Here is a 20,682-nt window from a genome sequence, read left to right on the forward strand (position 1 = left end):
CAGAAAGATAGCTATTCATGTTTCAAAATAAACTATTATCAACCCATGAAGATATTTGCTGTACATACCATTCCTACCATCTCCAGATGTAAATGCGTTCAAGTAGTATTCCTGTGAAAAAAGGCCAATTTAAGATGAAGCTGTAGATGGCACTATAGTCTTATTTCATGCAAGAGAATTTTGCTGCAATACAATGGTTAATATACTAACCCAGGGGTCTCCAACCTTTTTAACCACAAGATCACTGTTTCAATTTAAGCGCAATGTAAGCTCTACCTCAAACCCAAATACCCTTGTCCCACTTCCTTCCTGCCCCTTCTTTGAGGCCCAGCCCCTGTTCTACCCCTTCTTGGAGGCTTCACCCCGCTTACTCCATCCCCCCACCTACTCCATCCTCACTCACTTTCACTAGATTGCATAGAGGGTTGGGATACAGGCTCTGGTCTTGGGCCAAGGGATTTGGAGTGTGGGAGGGGCTCTGGGCTTAGCCTAGGGTAGCGGCTTGGCGTCCAGGAGAGGTTTCAGGGTGCAAGTTCTTGAAAGGAGTTGGGTGCAGGGGACTCATATCTGGTGCAGGAGGCTTGGTGTAGGAGGAGGTTCAGGTTTGAGACAGGGGTTCAGGAAGCAGGCTCTGGCTGGGCACCATATAACTGAAATGGCTTCCAGGTAGTGGAATAGTGGGGTTAAGGCAGGCCTGGCCTTGCACCACTCCTGAAAGAAGCTGGCATGTACAGCAATGGCTTCATGGTACCATGTGCTGCCCCTCATCTACAGGCACTGAGCCCACAGCTTCTACTGACCACGGTTCCCCATTACTAATCAATGGGAGCTGCAGGAGTGATGGCTGCAGGTGAAGACAGCCTGTGGAGACCCCCTGTTCTGACTTTCGCAGGGGCTGCGGGGATGTGCCAACCACGTCCGGGAGCAGCAGTTACCATGGGGATAACTACTGTAGCTACGCCAGGTTCAGCATTTTAAAACTCATGGCTCAAAGAATAAAATTTAAGCATAAGAGAGAAATGAAAATGATGAAATGCTCAGATTAGTCAAAAACCAAAAATAACCCATTTTGCAAGCAGTAAAATAAATAACAACAACCTCCCATATATATGTTGGGTGGGGAGATGTGAGTGAAGAAATGTGTGTTTATGAGAATGACAGAGACACACACAGTGTGTGACAGTGACAGAAATTTGCATTGCCAAGCTCCCTCCTCCCCCTTCTCTCTGAGTGGAGATAGGGTACAGGAGTGGGGAGAGGAGAAACACCCTGACATCAGTGCCCCCCTCTTCTCCCTCCTACACTCTGCACAGCAAGCAGGAGGCTCCTGGGCGGGGAGAGGGTAGGTCCAAGACAGAGGACAGGACCAGAATGACAGTGGATGGAGGGGCAACTGAAGTGCCAGCCCTTGATAGCTTCCTGGCCAAAACAGTCAGCATCACCTGTCAGAGGCTCCAAGATCTACCAGTAGCTCCCGATCTACTGGCTGGGGACCACTGTACTAACATTAATTAATGTCTGGCATATATCTATTAAGACTCGTCTGGCTTACTGTCAAAACTACATACAGAGGGAATTTTCATAATTGCCTAGTTTCTAGATTCAAGGAAGTGGTTGTCTTGCTAGAATTTTAGGATGGACTAGCCTGGAAGACAGGCATTTGATTGAGTGACAGCCCTGTATTCATAATGTTCTGGGAAATATGAGTAGCAATATTAAGAGTGTCATAGCTCTGGCCATGGCAGAGGTCTATGCATGAAATCTTTTAACATGGGACAGCAGGTGTGCAGATACCAATCTCACAAAGCTTGACTGGGAGAAGCACTGGAGTCAGGGGTATGTCTACACTTGCCCCCTAGTTCGAACTAGGGAGGCAAATGAAGCATACCGAAGTTGCTAATGAAGCGCGGGATTTAAATATCCCGCGCTTGATTAGCATATTCACGGCCGGTCGCCAATTTAAAAAGCTGGTAGCCCGAATTAACTCGCCGCGTGTAGATGCGGTAGTCCAATCCAAAACTCTTCCCTCGAATTAACTTACTCCTCGTGCAATGTGGAGTAACAGTTAATTCGAGGGAAGGGTTTGGGATTGGACTACTGTGTCTACATGCAACGAGTTAATTCGGGCTACCAGCTTTTTAAAATGGCAACCGGCCGCGAATATGCTAATCAAGCTATCCCGTGCTTCATTAGCAACTTTGGTATGCTTCATTTGCCTCCCTAGTTCGAACTAGGGGGTAACTGTAGACATACCCTGGGAGAGCAGGGTGTCTCTGTCCTTCCTGCTGCAGCTTGCAGCCATATCCACCTTCACAATCACAGAAAACAGACATGTCCCCAAATATACCTGTTCCAACATCGGGATTTTGGGAAGTCTGGACTGTATTTTGTGTGGAACCCCACCTCAGAACTGTTTGCTAAGGACGACTCTACCAGGAGTACAAGACTCCAGATAACATAATTCTTACAATTATTGGGATACACAAGCCTCTTCGCCACAACAAGGTAACAGTCCAAGCTGAGGACAGCTTTGGTATGGGGCTGGAATAAGAGAGATTTAAATGAGGTAGTCTTTGCAGATAATAGAAATAAGAAACATATGATCTACCTGAATGGACACAAATCCAGATTCTTAGAGAACACTTTAAAATATATACCCCAAGGGCTGGTCTATATTACGAGCTTAGGTCCACATATTCAGCACTGGGTTGAATTTGTAATGAGTGGGTTTACACTGCTGAGTCCCTTCCATCTACCTAAAGGGTTTTAAAAATTGTCTCTTGTAGTCCACCTGAACGAGTGGAGGAAAGCCAGACATTCATGTCTCTAATTAAGGGCAGTGTAAACACAATTATAAGAGAGAGTTACTCACCCTGTGCAGTAACGTCTGTTCTTCGAGATGTGTGTCCCCGTGGGTGCTCCACTCGAGGTGCTGGGTCCGTCCCGGCGCCGCAAAATGGAGAAACTTCCACAGCAGTAGCCCTGCTGGCCCGCTCCTGATGCCTCGCGCCGTTACAGCTGAGCGCGGGCCGGCTCGTCAGTTTCCTCCCAACTGGAAGCATCTGAAAGAGATAAACAGAAGCTCCGAAGCAGGGAGAAGGGTGGGTCGTGGAGCACCCACGGGGACACACATCTCGAAGAACAGACGTTACTGCACAGGGTGAGTAACTCTCTCTTCTTCGTCGAGTAGTGTCCCCGAGGGTGCTCCACTCGAGGTGAGTACAGAGCAGTGGTCAAGCACTATCGGCGTGCTTCGGACTTATGGTCTCTGTGCTGTGGCCAAGACTGCTTGCGCCACTGTTGAATCATTCCTCAATATGTTCGCAAGAGCATAGTGCTTGGCAAAGGTGAGCGAGGATGACCAGGTTGCTGCACGGCATATGTCCTGTAATGGTACCCCTCTAAGGTACGCAGTAGATGCAGCCATGCCTCTGGTGGAATGAGCGCGAGGTCATCCTGGTAAGGGTTTATGTCGTAGGGCATAACAACGCGAGATACAGGAGGTGATCAGATTGGAAATACGTTGTGCGGAGAGCTGTCGACCTTTGGAGCGCTCCGCCGTAGCTATAAAAAGGTGCCGAGACTTTCTGAAGGCGCGTGTTCTGTGCAGGTAGAAGGCCAGTGCTCGTCTAACATCGAGGGTATGTAGACGTGAGTCTTCTGGCGAGGAATGAGGTTTCGGATAGAATGTTGGCAGAATTATGGGCTCGTTTACATGGAAGGGAGAATTTATCTTCGGAAGGAAGGAAGGGTGAACGCGAAGCAGAACCCCTTGCTCAGAAAATAAAGTGTATGGTGGATCGGCTGAAAGGGCTGCCAACTCACTAACCCGACGTGCTGACGTGATTGCCAGAAGGAATGACACGTCATTGTGAGCATGCGCAGGTCGCAAGTTGCTAATGGTTCAAATGGGGGACGAGTTAATGCGTCCAGGACCAAAGATAAGTCCCACGGTTCCGGAGGGGTTGTGAAGGCCGGATATAGGTTATCAAGTCCCTTTAGGAACCTCTTAACTAACGGGTGAGCAAATAGCGAATGTCCATCGATGTGCGGGCGGAAGGCCAAGATTGCTGCCAAGTGCACTTTCAACGAAGCATTTGCTAAGCCCTCCGTCTTCAGATGGAAGATGTAGTCCAAAGTATGCTGCACCGGTAAAGAAAGAGGGTCGAATTCCCTTTCCAGACACCACGCTTGGAACCGATGCCATTTGTAGGTGTAGGCCTTGCGAGTGCTATGGCGTCTGCTATTCATAAGCACATGTTTCACTTGCTGAGAGCAAGTCATTTCCGGTGGCTGAAACCAGTTAGGAGCCATGCCGTAAGATGCATGCGATCGATGCTCGGATGTAGCATCGACCCGTGCTGCTGAGACAGTAAGTTGGGCATCAGTGGAAGTCGTTGTGGCTGAGCGACCGACATTCTGGACAATTGTGTCAGCCAAGTCTGCCGAGGCCAAAAGGGTGCTATAAAAATCACTGTTGCACCCTCTGTCGCTATCTTCTCCAGTGCCCTCGGAATGAGAGGAAGAGGCGGAAACGCATTGAGGAGTTGGTGAGATCCCCAATTGAGCAGAAGAGCGTCCCCCAGGGAATTCTTGCCGGTACCTGCCCGTGAGCAGTAATGATGACACTTCTTGTTGTGACGAGTGGCAAAGAGGTCTATACTCGGGAACCCCCAGAGACGGAAGAGACCGTGGGCCACCTCGTTGTGTAACTCCCACTCGTGCTGAGGAAGGAAGTGTCTGCTCAGGACATCGGCGATGGTATTGTCTTTGCCTGGGAGGTACGATGCGGTAAGGGTTATATTGTGGTGGATCGCCCAGTTCCACAGTCGTATCGCCTCCGCGCACAGGGATCGTGAACGGGCCCCGCCTTGTCTGTTGATATAGTACACCGTGCATATATTGTCAGTGAGGATGTGGACTGCATGACCTCGGATCCTCTGAAGGAAGTGCCTGCATGCATTGGATACAGCTCGGAGCTCGAGGAGATTTATGTGTAGGAGCGACTCCTGTGCCGACCAGAGTCCTTGAACTCGATGTTGCTGCAGATGTGCGCCCCAACCGATCAGAGAAGCATCTGTTGTGATCTGCACTGTGGGTCTTTGTGCGTGGATAGGGACCCCTGATAACAAATGTTGCGGGTTGTCCCACCATATTAGTGAAGTCCTGACCTGTCTGGGAATGGACACGGTCTTGCTCACAGCGTGTACCCCCGGTGTGTAGACTTTGAACAGCCAATGCTGGAGACTGCGTAGGTGAAGTCTCGCATGTGCCACCACATACGTGGTGGCAGCCATATGTCCGAGCAGTTTCAGGTAAGTCAGTATGCTGGATCTGGGAGCAATTGAGACCGCACGTACCAAGTCCTGAATCATCTGGAATCTTGTTGCAGGCAAGTATACTCTCGCACTCAGTGCATCGAGTCTCGCGCCGATAAACTCCAAGTCTTGACTTGGTACCAAGGACGATTTGCCGACATTGATTATGAGGCCCAGAGCCTCGAATACGGCTGTGGTGGTGGTCACTGCCCACATAGCCTCCTCGCGAGTCGGGGCCTTTAATAGGCAATCGTCGAGATACGGGAAAATCACGATATTGAGGCGTCGGAGGTAGGCAGCTACCACTGCCAGAGTTTTGGAAAACACCCATGGTGCTGCTGACAGGCCGAAGGGTAACACTCGGTATTGGTAGTGTTCCGCGCCCACTACGAAACGAAGGAATCGCCTGTGTGCCGGGTGAATGGTTATGTGGAAATAGGCGTCCTGTAAGTCGAGGGATGCAAACCAATCCCCTTTGTGGAGAGCCGGGATGATAGAAGCTAAAGTGACCATTTTGAATTTTTGTTTTCTCAGGTAGCGGTTGAGTCGACGCAGGTCCAGGATAGGCCTCCAACCCCCTGACTTCTTCTGGGTGAGGAAGTACGTGGAATAGAAACCTCTCCCCCGAAATTGAATGGGTACCCTCTCCACGGCTCCTATAGTAAGTAGTTGGGACACCTCTTGCTGTAGCAGAGACTCGTGAGAGGGGTCCCTGAAAAGGGACGGGGAGGGTGGGAAGTGGGGGGAAATGGAGTTGAAAGGGATGGCATATCCTGAAACAACTATGTCGTTGACCCATCAATCGGTGGAGATCAGAGACCAACGATGTTGATAAGGCCTCAACCGATGATGGAATAAGGCTACCTGATTGTGTGACGCTCCCGACAAAGGAGTTGCACGCAGTCCCTCGACTGACCCATCAAACCTGTTGCTGGCCCTGCTGTTGACCGGAAGTCTTGCCAGGTTGCTGTCTTCGCTTTTGCTGGCGTTGTCTTGGTCTCTGTTGTTCATATGACTTGGGACGGAATGTTGCGTACGAGAAGGATCTCTGTTTGTTGTAGGGCGTATACCTCTTACGTTTATACGGAGGCGTGTACATGCCAAGTGTTCTAAGAGTTGTACGGGAGTCCTTGCCCGAGTGGAACACCTGATCAGTGGACTGGGTGAAGAGAGACTGACGATCGAAAGGTAAGTCTTCCACTTTGCTTATTAACTCCCTCGGGGCAGCTGCTTGGTGCAGCCACGACCCGCGACGCATAACTACCGCAGTAGCCGTGGCTCTAGCTGCTGCATCAGCCGTGTCTAGGGCAATCTGAAGCGCTGTTCTGGCTGTTGTGTAGCCCTCTTGTATTACTGCCCTCAAGATCTGGCGTTTTGAGTCTGGTAGGTGCTCTAGAAGAGGGACTAATTTGGAGTAGTTATCGAAGTCGTGATTGGCAAGTGGGGCGGCGTAATTGCACATCCGGAGAACTGAAGTGGCAGAAGAATACACCTTTCTACCCAAGATGTCCAGGCGTTTAGCCTCTTTATCACTTGCCGTATTTTTATTTTGGGCCGTCTTTGATCTTTGCTGGGCGGCGTCCATAACCAGGGAATTTGGCTGGGGATGGGTAAACAAAAAGTCCATCCCTTTTTGATTTATAAAGTATTTCTTGTCCGTTCTCTTGTTAGTCGGTAAAGAAGTTGCGGGGGTCTGCCATATATCATTTGCGATTTCCAGGATAGCCTCATCGAAGGGTAGAGCCAGCTTTGATTTTTGTGAGGACTGCAAGTTCTTCAGCAAGGGATGTTGCTTTTGCTGTACGTCCGTAATATGGATACCCTGAGATTGTGCCACTCTGGCAAAGAGCTCCTGGAACTGTTTGTGATCTTCCGTAGGGGGTTGTTCACCAGGAAAGACAGCATCGTCCGGAGATGACTGGTTGGCCGGAGAGTCAGGGGTCTGTGGTTCCCTATTTGGAGTGTAGTTGTTTTCATACGTGTCCTGACTAGGAACTGGCATCGTGCCTTCCACAGGCACTGATGGAATCGCCAGCGAAGGCGCATGAGGTGGAGACGCTGGGTGTGTGGTTTGCGGAGATCGTGATCGTGGATATCGCGTGTTATGAGAACACCGAGGGTCATCATGATGACGGTCACATCTGCGACTGTGAGTCAGGGATCGTCTAGGAGTGTAGGCTCTAGACTCCTCGCATCGACGTGAATATCTCGAATGTCTCGAAGACCTCGGTGATATAGATCTGTCAGAAAAACGAGATGGTGAACGAGAATAATAGGAGTAGCGTCGCTGGTCGTGGTAGCGATAGTGATGGTACGACGGTGATCGCTGTGGCGATCTACGATATCGATCTCTAGTGGAGATATAACGAGAAGCACGATGATTCCCAGAGCAGATTGAAGCTGGTGACCATGGTCCCGGAGAGAACCGTGCCCTTTCAGGCGTGAGTGAAGGGGTCCGCACGCGTCTTGACTTGAAGGGCATCTCATTCAGCATCGAACAATCTGCGGGAGAAGACAGTGCCGTCTGAAGCGGTGTAGTCCCGGTCGCATGGCTGCCCTGGGGTTGAATCAGCGGTGTCGCGGGAGTTAACAGCTGTGCCGATACCGGAGGAGGCTGCGGTGCAGAGTGCTGCACGGTGCTGCTGGGCGCCTGCGGTGCCTGAGTCGGTGCTGTTACTTGCAGCACCGCAGGGAGCAAGGTCTCATCAGCTGGCTCCGTGGGCTCGGGTGCCGGCGGAATTGCCATTGACTGCGCATGCGCAGTATCAGCCGGTGCCGGAGCCGCCATTGCTGTTTGTGGCCCGACCGTTGGAGCCTTTGTCGGTGCCAAGTCTGCCCGCGGTCCCTTACAGGGAGCCCGCATCGGGCCTTTTGATCCGACCAAAGCTCTTGCCTGGCTTCTCTGTCGGGTGCCTTGGCAAAGAGCCAGAGGTACCTGGTCTGTCCCGTACGGTCCTGGGCTGTGGCTCGGCATTGCTGAGGTCCTTCTGAGGTGAACGGGACAAGTGAGCTCCCGAGGTAGTGGGAGTAGACGTGGTCGCATCAGACTGGAGGGCTTTGTTGAATAAAATCACCCTCAGCCTCATTTCTCTATCGCGCCGAGCGCAGGCTGTCAGTTTCATACAGTGGGGGCACTTCATAGGAATGTGCCCGTCCCCTAGGCATTTAACGCAGCGCGAATGCCCATCTGAGTCCGGCATGGCCTCCTGGCACTGGGAACATTTCTTGAAACCAGGCATTTTGTCTATTCTTTCCTTTTCTTTTTCTTTTTTTTTTTTTTTTTGAAAGCCTACTGCAAAAAAATAAACTAGGACGGAAACAAGGAACTTGAGACTAATTAACTAAGTAAAAATTACTAAGAACTATCCAAACTATAAACTGCCAAGTGGCAAACAAATTTCTAAATGAAATTCCCTTTTCTCCTCAGGCCGGAGAGGGAGCGCGTCCTAGGTCCGTCTGCGGCCGCGGACGGTTGAAGGAAACTGACGAGCCGGCCCGCGCTCAGCTGTAACGGCGCGAGGCAACAGGAGCGCATGTGCGGGCCGGCAGGGCTACTGCTGTGGAAGTTTCTCCGTTTTGCGGCGCTCGGACGGACCCAGCACCTCGAGTGGAGCACCCTCGGGGACACTACTCGACGAAGAATTTGGAGTTACTGGCCTCTGTGAAAGGAAGGTATTGAGGCCTACCCAGAATATGTCAAATGAGCACCAGTTTAATTGTAAGTGGAAAGGAAAGGCAGCATTATGAGATGCAGGAGATGTAAAATAAAAATAAAATTTGATTGGGTTACCAACAATAACCCCGCTTTTAGGGAAGTAACTAACTCAGACAGCAATATGCAACAAAGTGCTGATTACCCCAAATGGAGCAGACGAAAGTTTTTGTAAGGGCAAAATAAGACAACAAAAATCTAATGTCAGCAATTGTCAGGAGAATGGAGGAATACCAAAATAGGGTATATAAGGTTGGATGGAACAGACCAAGGACGGACGGGTTGCGAATCTAAAAAGCTAGGTCTGATCAACCAGAGCTCCCTCCCTGGCGCTGAATCTCGCTGCCGCACATAAGCTCCAAAAGGGGAACAATACCGGTTGTAAGTTGCAATGAAAAAACCAAAAAAGGAGAAACATAAAGAAAAGAATATCTCCTGAATCGAAGCAATGCTTCTATCTTTCTTAACGTGAATATTATATATTTGTTAACTCCATAAATTGTTTAAAGGTAAATCAGGAGGGTATATCTGTAGGAGAAGTTATTATTTCTTGTTTTTTTAACTGTACTGTTTTTTTACTTTTTATTTGTATATTACACTATCTTAAAAGAATCAAAGATAGTGAATTGATTTACATGAAAAATTAATTATAAAGTAAATAGAAAAGTAAAAATCTTTGTTTGACCCTAAAAAGAAGTATTCCTCTGTCTGTGGTTTCAAATCCTTTAAAGAATCAAACCCGGTTACCAAAAGCCTCCACATGACGATCAGAGCTCCATGGTGATCTTCAGCCACACAAGTGGGAAAAGCCCTGGGGATCTTTTGAATGGTCATTCCCTGTTGGGAATGGAGAATTCACCAGCACAGCTAAGCCTGCATGGCTAAAGGCATGAACTCACTCCAGCAGGGATGGCTCAGGAGACATGCTGCATCTGATTGCTGTGGGGGAGCAAAGGGGAGGGAGTCTGTGCTGGCAAGAGCTCTGAACCAGCAAAAGAAACACTGATATCTATGCCAAAATCAGGACATAGTGGTTAATGGCTACACCAGGTTCACACAGCAATGCTACATGAAAATAAAGGAGCTTAGACAAAGAGTACTACAGGACACGGCTAATGAACTGCTGCTCTGGTTCTGAGCCACAGACATGGAAGGGTGATGACAGGCACCTATAACCACTTACAATAATGTTTTCATCCCATGAGGCATTGGGACCCCTAGCTCAGAATTCCAATCTGTTGCAGGGACTGTATGTCTACACAGAAGCATTATTTCAGAATAACTGACATTATTCTGAAATAACCAAGAGCATGTCTAAACTGCAAGCCATTATTTCAAAATAACAGAGAACTGGAGGACTTCTTACTCTGACTCCTGTAACACTCATTTCACAAGGAATAACGGAAGTTGAAGGAAGAGTATTCTTCCTTCAACTTCCTACTGTGTAGGCAGTGCCAAAAGTTGAGTTAAGCTATTTCAACTTCAGCTACACAATTGACATAGCTGAAGTTGCGTAGCTTAATTCAATTTTTGCCCTGATCTGTAGATGTGCCCTAAGATAACTACCCAAAGTGAATCATTCTTTGAGTCAGTGCAACCTCTGGAAATGTGGATGTGCTCTCGTGACTACATTCTCTTCGTTAAAATATGCAAAATTGCATTTGTTAAATCGGGTGTTCAAAGTTAAATTGAATAAAATGGACCTAATTTTGTAGTGTAGACATATCCTAAGGTGCCCAACAAAGCATCTGCACGTGCTCCAGCTCTTAATGTTGCAATGTTGATGTAGTCATGTTGGTCCCAGGATATTAAGAGACATCGGTGAGATACCTTTCATTACATCAACTTCTGTTGCAGAAAGAGACAAGTTTTTGAGCTACACAGAGCATTTCTTCAAGTCTGGGAAAGGTACTCAAGAGAGTCACAGCTAAATATAATAGAGATGTAGCCGTGTTAGTCTGGTCTATACCAAAGTTATATATATAGTCGTGCCAATTTTCTTCCACAATTTGATCTGTGGAAGTGGGTCTGGCCCACGAAAGCTCATTACATAATAAACCACCTTGTTAGTCTTTAAAGTGCTGCATAGTCCTGTCTTTTGTTTCAGCTAATATAAGATTATTTAGTATAAGTAACCAAAATATTTTAAGGAATCATTCACAGTAGTGGCCCATTAACACTCCTCCAGGTCAAAAAACAAGCAGGGCGTGTGTTATGACAAGTCAGATATGGAGTAGAGTGGCTGTTGTGAAAAGTGTTCACCCATGAACAATATGGAATTTTCGTGGATTCATTCAAGAACACAGAAACTAATTTCACCCACATAGTTATTGCTAAGGCATTCAGTGCACTAGTAGAGGTACATCACATGCTGTGATAGGCATAAGTAAGACCTATACATCTTGAAAAATGCACTGTGGAAGATACTGATTATTGTAGTGGTAGTGAAATGTCTTCAGGCTTTGCATATGTTTTTATGGTAGGGTCTGTTGTGGTTTTGAGTTGGCGGGTGGTGGTCTGTGAAGAGCCTCCTAGAAAGGTCAGAAGAGCGCACAAAATCTACTAGCCTCGGTCACCCTAAGATCTGGTGTGCTAGGGGAATGTGGGAAGGGTCTTTCTCCTTCAAGTCAGGGGCTTCTCATTTTGCTTCTCACTTATGTGAGGCCCCAACTGTTTTTCCTTTGGGTCAGCAGCCCCCAACCCAAAAAAGGTTACCCCACCCCAGGTTATTGGTTAATCTTATCAACCACAAGCACTCTCCCCCTTGCTGCCTCTCTATCATAGGCTGCAAGGGGAGAAGCAGGGACCAGTGCCCATAAGGAGCTATGTTTAAACACAGTCTGACAGAAAGGCAGCAGCACAGAGGGTGAGGGGAACAGGCTGGAGAAGCTATGAGTGTGGAACCAGCTTTTGGCTCTCCAAGTATGCTGGCTCTGCAGACCCACCAGTCCCCTACCCTTGCTTCCTCCTACAGAGACAGCAACGGGGGGCAGGCGGGAACAAGTACTGGGAGGAGCTGGCTTAAAAGTTCCCCCCAGCACCAGTACCAGAACCACCTCTGCAATGACGCCTGCCTCCGCAGGGCAGAACGGGGGAGGATGCCCTGAAGCAGCATCCCACAAAGTAGCCTCTGTCGGCAGGAAGCTCAGATCCCCTGCAGACCGGGGCTGTTGCTGGAGACCAGTCTATGTCTACAAGGAACTCAGAACCCCATGGACAGCTGCTAGTGCCACCCCACACTGATGCTTCTGTATCAGATGCAGCAGCATGGAGTGTCAGGCACAGGAAGCTGATACAGAGGCAGCAGCACAGGTTAACAGGGGGTTCTTCATTAGTGGGAACGGGAGCACACTGCTCTGCTTGGCTGCAAAGAGCGAAATGGAGCCAATGGCAGCCACAAGTCTCTGTGGCCACGGCGCCAGTAAATAAACAAACCGGGGCAGCCAGTTAATGTGTTACTCAAAGTGATTTCACTGAATGCTTTCAGAAACAATGATTTAGCCCATACCTGAAAGGTGTCTATTTAACCTGCTCTTAAATATCTCTAGAGATGGCGATTCCACCACCTCTCTATGCAATTTATTCCAGTGTTTCACCACCTGGACAGTTCGGAAGTTTTTCCTGATATCCAACCTAAACCTCCCATGCTGCAGTTTAAGCCCTCTGCTTCTTGTCCTATTATCAGAGGCCAAGAACAATTTCCCCCCTCCTCCCTGTGACACCCTTTTAGATACCTAAAACCACTATGCTGTCTTCTCTCAAGCTTCTCTTTTCAAAACCAAAAAAGCCCAGTTCTTTCAGTCTTCCCTCATAGCTCATGTTCTCCAGACCTTTCATCATTTTTGTTGCTCTTCTCTGGACCTTCTTTAATTTTTCCACATCTTTCTTGAAACGTGGTACCCAGAACTGGACACAGTACTCTAACGGAGGCCTAATCCGCGCAGAGTAGAGCGGAAGAATGACTTCTCATGTCTTGCTCACAACACTCCTGTTAAAGCAGCCCAGAATCATGTTGGCTCATGTTTAACTTGTGGTCCACTATGACCCCTAGATTCCTTTCTGCAGTGCTCCTTCCTAGACAGTCGCTTCCCATTCTGTATGTGTGAACCAGATTGTTTTTTACTAAGAGGAGTACTTTGCATTTGTCCTTACTAAATTTCATCTTTTTTACCCCAGACCATTTCTTTAGTTGTGTAACTGTTAAGATTTCATGAGGTTACATAACTATTCAATTACCCTATATCTAACATCCCTAGAAGGAACTGCAGCAGAATGCAGGCAGCCTGCAGTGGGGAAGGGAGTTCACTCTTTCCCAGCTTACCAGGAATCACAGTAACATTTTCGAACATTGCAAACGTTCATGAGAGAAAAGGTCTCATGCTTTACAGCCAGTCCCTGAGTTACGAACACATCAATTTATGACCGTTCGTATTTACAACCAACCTCCTATACAGCCAGTCCCCGAGTTACGAATGAAATCCACACTTACGAACAGTGCAGCCATATGTAAGTGAATGTAATCTGACTTAAGAACAGATAGAGTTACGACCTAGTGTTTGTTTCGTAACTCGATCGTAAGTTGGGGACTGGCTGTAAGATACAGGAGTTGCTAACTTGTAATTCCACTAGCGCCACACTATAAGGATGTTAGCATACAGACATTGAAATGATTAAAAGTTTAACCAATAAGATGGGCTTATCAGTAATTCCAAATGACTACATGCAACCCCCTCCTGCCACCTCTCCATCAGAGGCAGCAAGAGGTGGGAGATGTAAGCTAGTGCCCACAGGGAACCGGCTTTTAAGCAGTTTCCCTGCACGTGCTGGTTCTCATGGAGCTGCCATCTCTTCCCCCTCGCCGCTGCTTCCCACAGAGGAAGCAGTGTGGGAGGCAGGTGGGAGCCATTGCTCAGTGGGAGCTAGCTTAAAAGCCAGCTCCCGATGAGAATCAGATCCTGTGGAACCGCTTGTCCCCCAACACTTGTGCTGCTGCCTGTGATAGAAAGGCAGCAATGCAGAGGGCGTGGGGGCAGATGAGAGCTGGGACATGCAGGAAGCCACCTTTCTAGATGGTTCCCCACGCATATTTGTTCCCGTGGAGTCACCTGCCCTCCCCCTATGCTGCTGCCTCTCTATCAGAGAGGGGAGGGGCAGGTAGGAGCTGATATGCGTGGAAGCCAGCTAGTGACAGAAGGAGGCAGAAGCTGGTACATGGGGCTTAAAAACCGACTCCCCACAACCACCAGCTCCACAGTGCTGCCACCCCACTCATGCTGCTCTGGACCCCACTCTAGACTTGCCATGGACACAGTCTGCTGCCATGGAGAGGTGTCTGACCACAGTGGGCCTGGGCTTGCCACAGATGGGGCCCCCACAGACAGGGACTGCTGCTGCCCCACACTGCGGTCTTTGTATCACAGGAAGCAGCCTGGGAGTCGGAAGTACAATGGCTGCCAGCACTGCCCTCGGGGATTATTTTAGTATCCGTGTAACAGTTACAAATTATCTAACATTCCTACTATATAATTAATTAGCTAGGATTACAACGTGATACAACGCATAGATTCTGAAACGCATAAGGCTACAAAGCAAGGTCTTGAAATACTTACAGTTCCCACTCGGTTAATGGCACATGTAAAACAGTGGTTAGCAATAGCTGCATTCCTAGCTTCAATTGGCCACAGTGACTCGCTGCAAAATAGTAACAAAAAAGGTGGTTGTTACTGTTTACTTGCATGACTCATAGCTAAATTTGGATTTATGTACAGGCAGTCCCCGGGTTACGTACAAGATAGGGACTGTAGGTTTGTTCTTAAGTTGAATCTGTATGTAAGTCGGAACTGGCATCCAGATTCAGACACTGCTGAAACTGATCAGTTTCAACAGCGGCTGAATCTGGACGCCAGTTCTGACTTACATACAGATTCAACTTAAGAACCCCAGGCATCCCCAAGTCAGCTGCTGCTGAAACTGATCAGCGGCTGATTCCAGGAAGCCCGGGGCAGGGGCTTCCTGTAGTCAGCCACTGGTCAGTTTCAGCAGCGGCTGACTTGGGGACGCCTGGGGCAGAGCAGCTGGGGTGCTGCTGGGTTGGTCCAGTAGCACCGCCGCTCCTCGGCGCTACTGGACCAACCCAGCAGCACCCAAGCTGCTCTGCCCCAGGCGTCCTGATTCAGCCACTGCTGAAACTGACCAGCAGTGGCTGAATCAGGACGCCTGGGGCAGAGCAGCTGGGGTGCTGCCAGGTTGGTCCAGTAGCGCCCAGAGCGGCGCTATGGGACCAACCAGCAGCGCTCCAGCTGCTGTACCACAGGCGTCCGGAGCAAAGCCGCGGAGCACGGGGGCAGCGGGACAGCCCAGACGCGCCGTGGCTGTCCTGCTGCCCTCGGGCTCCGCGGCTTTGCTCTGCTTTGCTCCCCGTCTCCCTGGTCTGCAGACCAGGGGGACAGGGAGCAAAGCCGCAGAACACGCGGGCAGCGGACAGCCGCTTTGCTCTGCTTTGCTCCGCTTTGCTCCCTGAGGTGCAGACCAGGGGGACGGGGAGCAAAGCAGAGCAAAGCGGCAGAGCACGTGGGCAGCGGATAGCCCAGACGCGTCTGGACTGTTCACTGCCCGCGTGCTCCGCCGCTTTGCTTCCTCTCCTTGGTCTGCTGGAGACCAGGGAGACGGGTCTCGTTTGTAACTGCGGATCCGACATAAGTCGGATCCGCGTAACTCGGGGACTGCCTGTATTCACTATCCACTTAGTTATCAACTAGAAGATTTAACTAGCATTGCTTGGGTCTTTTAGGGCAGGGTGCTCAGGATGTGGGAGGTTCAGGATTCAAGGCAGGAGCTTGGAGATGTGGGCATGGGCGGCGAGTTATATGGGCTTGTGGTGCCCATGCTCCAGCAATATTTAGAGCCGGGGGCCCTGCTCCACCAATATTTGAAGCTGGGTCTCTTCCCCGGCCCTAGAGCGTCTCTCCCCCGGCCCCGGCCCCGCCATGCGCAACCTTCAATCAGCTCCCCCCTGCCGGCTGCTGCTGCCATGCACTGCGTGCTCAAACAGGTGGGCGGGGAGACACCTGGGCGTGACGTGACGTCACGGCCCAGCCCAGGATTTTAAAACTGCTGGCACCGTGCAGCTGAGTTGCGGGTTCAGAGTTTGGGGACTTCTGGGGCGGAGTGCAGACTCCGGCCCCGCAAAGTGGAAGGCAGAAGGTAGGGGAGGGCTGGGAGAGGAAGGGGCTTGTGCGGAGGTGGAGGGGGAATAAAGGGGAAAGGGTGGAAGAGGAAGGGGCTTGTGCCGAGGGGAAGGGAGAAAACTAGGGGAAGGGCTGGGAGAGGAAGGGGCTTGTACAGAGGGAGAGAGGGCAAAAGGGGGAAGGGACCAAAGGGACAGGGTGGAGGAAAGACAAATGCCAGGGGGCCAAGTGCAGCCAATGAGGAAAAGGGCACAAGGGGAGGTGTCAGTGGGAGGGGAGAAGGGAAGGGCATTGGGGGCTGGAGGAGGAGGTGCTGGATGAAGGCTTGAAAGAAGGGGTGGGCAGGAGGAAGGCCAGGATAGAGCAAGTCATGTGTGAGGGGGCAGAGGGTTGTGAGGAGGTGGGCATCAGGGAAAAAGAGGCCAAAGGTGGTAGGGGCAGTGAGGGAAGGGGGAGTAAGGAAAGGTACAGGTGCCAGGGGATTCTGGGGGTGAAGCAGAAGGGCAGATACCTGCAGGGGAGGGACCAGCAACAGAGGAGAGAGGTGAGGGAGGTGTTAGGAGAGGGGATGAGGAGGGGTAGCTCACATGATCAGAGTGGGGCTACTGAAGGAGTGGGCACATGAGGGAGAGAAGGGCTGGTGGAGGGGGGCACGTCGCAAGAGGGCTGAGGGCAGTGAGAAGGTCAGGAGTCAGAACAGCAGAGGAGGGTGAGGAGTTGGGAGGCAGCAGGCACCAGGGGAGCTGATGGAGCAAGGGGAGGAGACATGGCAGCAGAGGGAAAAGGTAAAGGTTTAAAAATATTTATTAATAATTGGGTGCCACAATGGCACATCCAAACAAGTCACATGAACTCAGTACTGGTGCACAACACAAACTTCATTCTGCTCATGGGAGGAAACTCTTACGCTATGTCTACACTGTTGGTTTCTTGCGCAAGAACATCTTGTGCAAGGGTTCTTGTGCAAGAACACATCCACACTGCCATGTGAGCGCTGTGCTTTTACACAAGAGCATCCATGGCAGTGTGGATGCTCTCTTGCCCAAGAAAGCGCCAATGGCCATTTTAGCCATAGCGGTTTCTTGCGCAAGAAATCCCTGCTAAGCATCTACACTGCCTTCTTGCGCAAGAGAGCTTACACCTGTTAGAAAAGAGCATAGCTCTTGTGCAAGACACCCTCTCTTACCATGCCGTACTGTAAATTTCCTTGCACAAGAGCAGGCGGGCAGTGTGGATGCTCTGTGGGTTCTTGCACAAGAACAGCTGTACTTGCGCAAGAACCTGCGATGTAGATATAGCCTTAGAGGGAACACTTCCCCCAGCCTCTCTGCCCCTGAGTTAATGTCACACACGTTGGGCTAATGCAACTGCAGGATAGTTGCATGTGTGGGGTTTGGTGGGGGCCAGACTAATCCCTGTTGGTAGGAGGATGGTGGGAAAAGCCCTTTGAGAAGGGTGACATGACACCTTTTACTTCTGGTCATGTGTCCATCTTGTCCCGAGCGTGTTACCTCCAGAGGCCTGGTTAACGGGGGGGGGGGGGGGGGGGGGGAGGGAGAGGGGATGTGGCTAACAGGAGGCAGGGGGCGTGGCTAATAGGGCACCTTATATGGTCCTTTGAAAAACGTGTTAAATATTTATGCTAAACCATCTATTCCATCTTCTATTTGACAGTGACACTGATTGGGAGTGTATTTCCCAAACCTGAAGAAGACTGCTGTGCAACTTGAAAACTTGTCCCTCTCTCACCAGGTCAGATTGGTCCAATACAATTTATACAAGACAGTACCTCAGCCAACTTGTTTCTGTGAGGTAACAACATGTCATACTTCCCCTTCTTACCAAGGCTTATGGAAGCCTCTCAGCTATAAGCATGGGGGTAGACATGGTTCTCCTGAGCACAACAGGGTTAAAGCTGGAGAACAGCTTCCGAATGTGGCTTCAAATACAGGCAGATTTCCAATTAGCAATTTGAACTGATGAATCAGGCCTGTACACAGGGGGGTGTAAAGGGTATGTGCATACAACCTCGTCCCCCACCAATGTCCCCCAAGTAAGCATGCTCCAACCAGCCAGACAAAGGAGCGGTATACTACCTAAGTCTCCCTCCCCCATGTTCCAGCTGGCCAGAGGAAAGCTGGGGCTGATTTCCCTCCCCATCCTGGCTGAAGCTTGGGGGAGGGAGGCTCAGGCAACATGCTGTTCCTGATTCCCCCCGGCCAGAGCATACTTACTTGGGGGACCTTAGCTGGGGGTGGTGAACTTGCACTCTTGCAGTCCCCATTTACAAAAAAAGCACACACCTCCACATAGAAATTCCTGCGTACAGGCCTGAATATAGTGGGGAAGGGGCAAAGAAAATGGGGCTGTCAACACTTTTTAAAAAATGAATCCCTTTTCCATGACTTACAACTCTTCTGTTCTTTCCTGTCCCATTCAGCAGGGCTCTAGTTCCCAGAATACTGCTTACATTTATGTTTACATGGTTTACACAGCAAGAGGTCTCTCCCTTCTCTTTGTTTTTAAAAACAAGATATATTGCTATTATTCTAGACAGACAAGCCCTGTTATGGCAGTGGGAGAGAAAGCAGGGGCCTACAGGGCGTTCAATTAGTTTGGAGAGGATGATTCCTCTTATTAGATTTTCTTCCTTCACGTTCAATTTAAATATTACATTTTAAAATATCAGTATTTTAAAACAACTCAAAAGAGCTTCCTGTTCCTTGATTACAGTCATATCCTGGGGCTGACACACTCAAAGGTATTGTTTATTCAGCCCAGGAAGTAGTTATTACCTCTAACAGGGAACACTAATGGTCTCAATTCTGTCAGGAACTCTGCCACATTAAGAGGGAAAGTAAATTCTCCTTTGCTTAGTGATGGTTAAAACAAAAGAAACCACTGCCCAAGAACTAGGCTACTGAGCCCCAAACACAGGGTTGGGATACTGATTTGATTGCAGAGTGTGAGGAGGACACAGAGAGGCAGTACAAACAGAGGAGAAGCACACAGAGGCTGCAAGGAAGCCTATCAACTAGCCAGAGAAGCACTTCATTCAGGAAAACAGGATTTTATGTATGCTCTTGGTAAATAAACAAGATGGAATCAAAGAAATACCTGACTCCATCATCAATATAGCTGAATAGAAACAAGTGCTTTGGCCAAAGAGGGAACATTATTACTTCTTAGTGGTACTACATTAGCACCTAGATACCAACCAAAACTGGAGCCACACTATGCTGGACACTCTATAAACCAGCAATCAGCAACCTAGGCCAGGGCCCACTGATGGGGCAGGAGGTAGAGGTTGGGAAAGGGGACAGTTGCCCTGGGGCATGCAATTCACAAGGGGCCAGGGCCCAACAGTGAGAACTAGGAATGTAGACGAGTAGGTGGCAAGCTGTATAGGCCCATGGTGCACAGGCTCCACCAATGTGAGGGCCCTTAGAAGCCAGCTGCACCCTTGGCAGCCAAGCCTCTCCTCTCACCCCACTTGCCAGCCCCATGCACTACCCCGAGTGTTCCTGCCTGCTGCCTGACTTGAGAGACCTGCCCTGCGTTCTTCCCTGTCTGCAGCCTGTAGCTTTGCTGAGAGTCAGCAGTGGTCTCTCAATACAAGCGAACTAGGCGGTTGCCTAGGGCACCAAGATAAATGGCTGTTGAGGACTTTGGAGGCGGGGGTATAGATCACACGTTTCGCCTAGGGCACCAGTTGCCGGCAGCTTGTCTAGGGCCGCTCCTGCTGGGGGTGCTCTCCACTGCCTGGCTATAGGGAGCAATCTTGACAGCAGGCTGGCTGTTGCATCTGCCGAGGGGAGGAGGCCCATGGCATTCCCCTCCCTACCCCCTGCAGCTCTAAGTGGAAAACTTCTTGCCTGGGTTTTGTTGAGTGTGTGTGGTGCCAGGAGTGGGGAGAGGGTTGGAAGAAAAAAAGGGGGAGGAGAGGAGAAGAGGGAAATGGGGACCCCATCCCCTCCCAAACCCCAAATCCCTCCTCGGCACCTCAACCCTCTGCCCCAGTCCTGAGTCTCACTCACACCGCACACCTCTCCTCTGCACCTCAACCCTCTGCCCCATCTCCTTCCACACGGCAAACACCTCGTCTGCACCCTAAAGCCTGCACCTCAACCCTCTGCCCCATCCCCTTCCACACTGCAAACCTCTCCTCTGAACCCTAGAGCCTGCACCTCAACTCTCTGCCCCATCCCCTTCCACACTGTAAACCCTCCTCTGCACCCTAGAGCCTGCACCTCAACCCTCTGCCCCATCCCCTTCCACACTGCAAACCCTCCTCTGCACCCTACAGCCTGCACCTCAACCCTCTGCCCCATCCCATTCCACACTGCAAACCCTCCTCTGCACCCTAGAGCCTGCACCTCAACCCTCTACCCCATCCCATTCCACACTGCAAACCCTCCTCTGCACCCTAGAGCCTGCACCTCAACCCTCTGCCCCATCCCCTTCC

At 50.1% G+C, this 20,682-nt stretch overlaps 1 protein-coding gene across 3 annotated transcripts in view; it reads right to left on the bottom strand.

Annotated features, from left to right (window-relative positions):
* UPB1 (beta-ureidopropionase 1) overlaps nucleotides 1-20,682 on the bottom strand; it is a 70,292-nt gene that overhangs the window by 8,819 nt on the left and 40,791 nt on the right. For all 3 annotated transcript variants that reach the window (XM_075897988.2, XM_075897989.2, XM_075897990.2), the window contains 2 exons: nucleotides 14,640-14,721; nucleotides 69-111 (listed from right to left, as the gene is read on the bottom strand). In XM_075897988.2, the coding sequence (XP_075754103.1) occupies nucleotides 69-111; nucleotides 14,640-14,721 (125 nt within the window). The remainder of the gene's footprint in view (nucleotides 1-68; nucleotides 112-14,639; nucleotides 14,722-20,682) is intronic.

This window comes from Pelodiscus sinensis, chromosome Z, assembly GCF_052426305.1.
Source record: "Pelodiscus sinensis isolate ZL-2025 chromosome Z, ASM5242630v1, whole genome shotgun sequence".
In the NCBI taxonomy this organism is placed as follows: domain Eukaryota; kingdom Metazoa; phylum Chordata; order Testudines; family Trionychidae; genus Pelodiscus; species Pelodiscus sinensis.